Source organism: Belonocnema kinseyi, chromosome 8 (genome assembly GCF_010883055.1).
Source record: "Belonocnema kinseyi isolate 2016_QV_RU_SX_M_011 chromosome 8, B_treatae_v1, whole genome shotgun sequence".
NCBI lineage: Eukaryota > Metazoa > Arthropoda > Insecta > Hymenoptera > Cynipidae > Belonocnema > Belonocnema kinseyi.
In genome coordinates this window covers 89775716-89778421 of record NC_046664.1, presented here as the reverse complement: position 1 = coordinate 89778421, position 2706 = coordinate 89775716, and the positions used below count along the sequence as shown (strand labels likewise).

At 30.5% G+C, this 2706-nt stretch overlaps 2 protein-coding genes across 3 annotated transcripts in view; both read right to left on the bottom strand.

The window, feature by feature from the left end:
* LOC117178597 overlaps positions 1–2706 on the bottom strand; it is a 145353-nt gene that overhangs the window by 47862 nt on the left and 94785 nt on the right. The gene's annotated exons all lie outside the window — the stretch shown is intronic.
* The window catches only part of LOC117178791 (acyl-CoA Delta(11) desaturase-like), a 52335-nt gene that overhangs the window by 1083 nt on the left and 48546 nt on the right, over positions 1–2706 (bottom strand). Inside the window, exons 2-3 of one of the 2 annotated variants that reach the window (XM_033370266.1) lie at positions 2274–2404; positions 146–253 (exon numbers count right to left, since the gene is read on the bottom strand). The exons of the other annotated variant lie outside the window; for it this stretch is intronic. Of the exons in view, the coding sequence (XP_033226157.1) occupies positions 146–234 (89 nt within the window). The 5' untranslated portion in view covers positions 235–253; positions 2274–2404. The remainder of the gene's footprint in view (positions 1–145; positions 254–2273; positions 2405–2706) is intronic. 2 annotated transcript variants of the gene reach the window in all.

Below are 2706 nucleotides of genomic sequence, written 5' to 3'. Positions count from 1 at the left end.
ACGCCAATTAGCACAAATGGTAAGTTCCGACAGTGCCTACAAGTGTGCCTACTGGCCGCTAGATGGCAATACCGGTTTCATATGTATACACCTGGTATGAGCGAAGCTATTGACACTCCATGTACAATTCAATGCACAGGCATACCGGAACATTTGAGAAGAAATAGCGTATTTCCATTCTTCGTTCCAGAAGTACACCGGTATACTCATCGGTATCACAAAACAGAATAGCATCTTCAGATACGTAAAATATCTGTAATAGTATTTAAAAGTATTACCTTCTGAGATAATTAATATATGTATTTTTTTAAATTTTATTTTTAAGAATTTATATGCATATTTTTTACATATTTGCATATTTGTTCATCCAAATTTATCTTCATCCACACAAAAAAATGCATTTTTCCATGAATTTTCACGCGCATTTACCTTAAAAAGGATCTTTTTCTGAATTTTATTCAGAGCCATTAATATTAGGTGTATTTAGTTGAAACTCAAACACTTCTCTTAGAAATTTTTCATAGAATACAAATAAAAAATGCTTTTTGAAATGAACTCCCACGAGTCTGTTTTATAGGTCGTAAGAAACTATATACGTCCAAATTGGGTATTGCAAGTTTTTTGTGCTTGTGTTTGTTTGTTTGCTGTTTATTTAAGTACAAATTATTACTAATATATGCAATATTACTTTGTGGGGGCAATTAGATGATTGAATAAATTTTCTGAAACAATTTATTATTCTTCACAGCAATTTTCTCTCAGAATAGAGTTCTAAAGTTGCAGTTTTTTTTATAAATTTTTCAACTGTTATTTTTTCAGTTAGAACGAGGCAATAAGTAATTGAAGTTAACAAAAAGAATTTTTTTAACAATGTATTATTATTTACAACAAGGTCTTCTTAGTATAATGCCAGAAAGCTTCGGTTTCTTATATATTTTCAGAAAAAAGCGGTGAATTTTTAACTCTTCTCTAAGAGAAAGGTGCTCGAAACAATAATCAATTGTTCATTATTTTTTAATCCTCCGTTTACAGACTTCTCACCAACTTCCGTTTACAGACAGGGTCTGTTTTTAAACTATTTCTGACTTTCAAAAAATTTAGTAAAATTCAGGCTTATTTTTTGAAGTGTCTACTACATGATCCAAATGTTGTTTGTGCTAATCGTTCAAAACTTTTGAAAATAAAACTTGCAATTTGGGAAAAATATAGAAAAAATCTATACTTGTCAAAAATGATATGACTATGGCCTTCGAAAAAATATAGGCCCATTGGCGGCGATTCTAAAAAGTTGAATTATTTGAAGACCTGAAAAATGAGAATGTTTTACAGTAATTCGTGAAAGTAATTCCATAGAAAAATCAGCATATTGACTGTTAATGCATATTTATTGTATAAAAATAAGCCAGAATTACATAAAAACTTTATGCTGCTCATATAAATACCAGAAAATACCAAATAAGGCCAACAACTTCATGTTCTCTTACTTGTGAAAGCACTCACGCGTTCAAAGTTTAACTGACAATCTGCAGCGCTACTAACAGGACCTGACCTTCTTACTACCTAGATTTTTTAGAGGGGGGAACCGAACTTCACTATTTTCTCCCAAAGGCAAGACATTTCAGTTTGAAAAATCGTTTGTGCCTTAGAATCCCCTGCCTCTAAACGGAGGGTTAAACATCAAATTATCAGTAGAGAGTGATATTTTATGTATTAAAAGAAAATTATATTAGAAAAAAACCGCAAGAAAATAATGAAAAAATGGTGTGGGGGATATAAAGGAAAATTTAAAGGAAAAAATTACTGACGTGACTTTGGTAAACCATGTTACGAAATTCATGATTATTTTCTTATTGTATTTATTATACTATTGCAAAAGGTTCTTTATTGAATATCAAACTTGTTACCAAATGCCAGGATTGGATTTGAAACAATGTCATACTGAATACTAAAATATCAGAATGAGAAGGTTTTAAATTGAAATCGTATCAAAATATCAAGTTACAAGTAAGGCTCTCGTCAGGGTGGAGATCAATCTGTGTGCCGCTGTTATAATATGTTTATTATATTGATAAGGTTTGGTTGTGTTAACCCAATATCTTGGTCGATAGAGTATTTGGTTTAATCAAGAAAAAAATTATGTTAGGTCAATTAAATGTTTTGTTGATTCAAATAAATTTTTTGAAGTGTACATATTTTTTCAAGGTATGTTTACTTTCACGTAATAACCCTTTATTTCAGAAACAAATTGTTTATTTTAGTGCATAATCAATCACCTGTCCAGCTACACAGAAGCTGCAAAGAAGAATAACTTGAAATGGCCATTTAGCTTTGTAAGCTCGATGAGTCCAGAGTCGATGTGCACCCGCTGTTACACCAAGATTCGCCACATATATCAGGAAGATTGCTTTAAACAGAATTTGTTTATTTTAATAAAATTAACATTTGATTTCATGAACCAACAAGAAACGTTTTTCTTTTAATTATAAACGTAATAAAACAAAAAACAGTTCTACTAAACAATTTCAGGACTAATATGATTTGGTATTTTTGTTTTATATTAGCAAAATTTTTTTCTTTGTGTTCAAGGTGTGTGCAATAGTAGTTTAGCTCATATGTCAAGAGTGGGCGTTACTACTAAAATTTTGAATGAAAAAAAGTTAATTGGCGTAAATTTAAACTGAGAATCACATATATTTTCAATTAGGG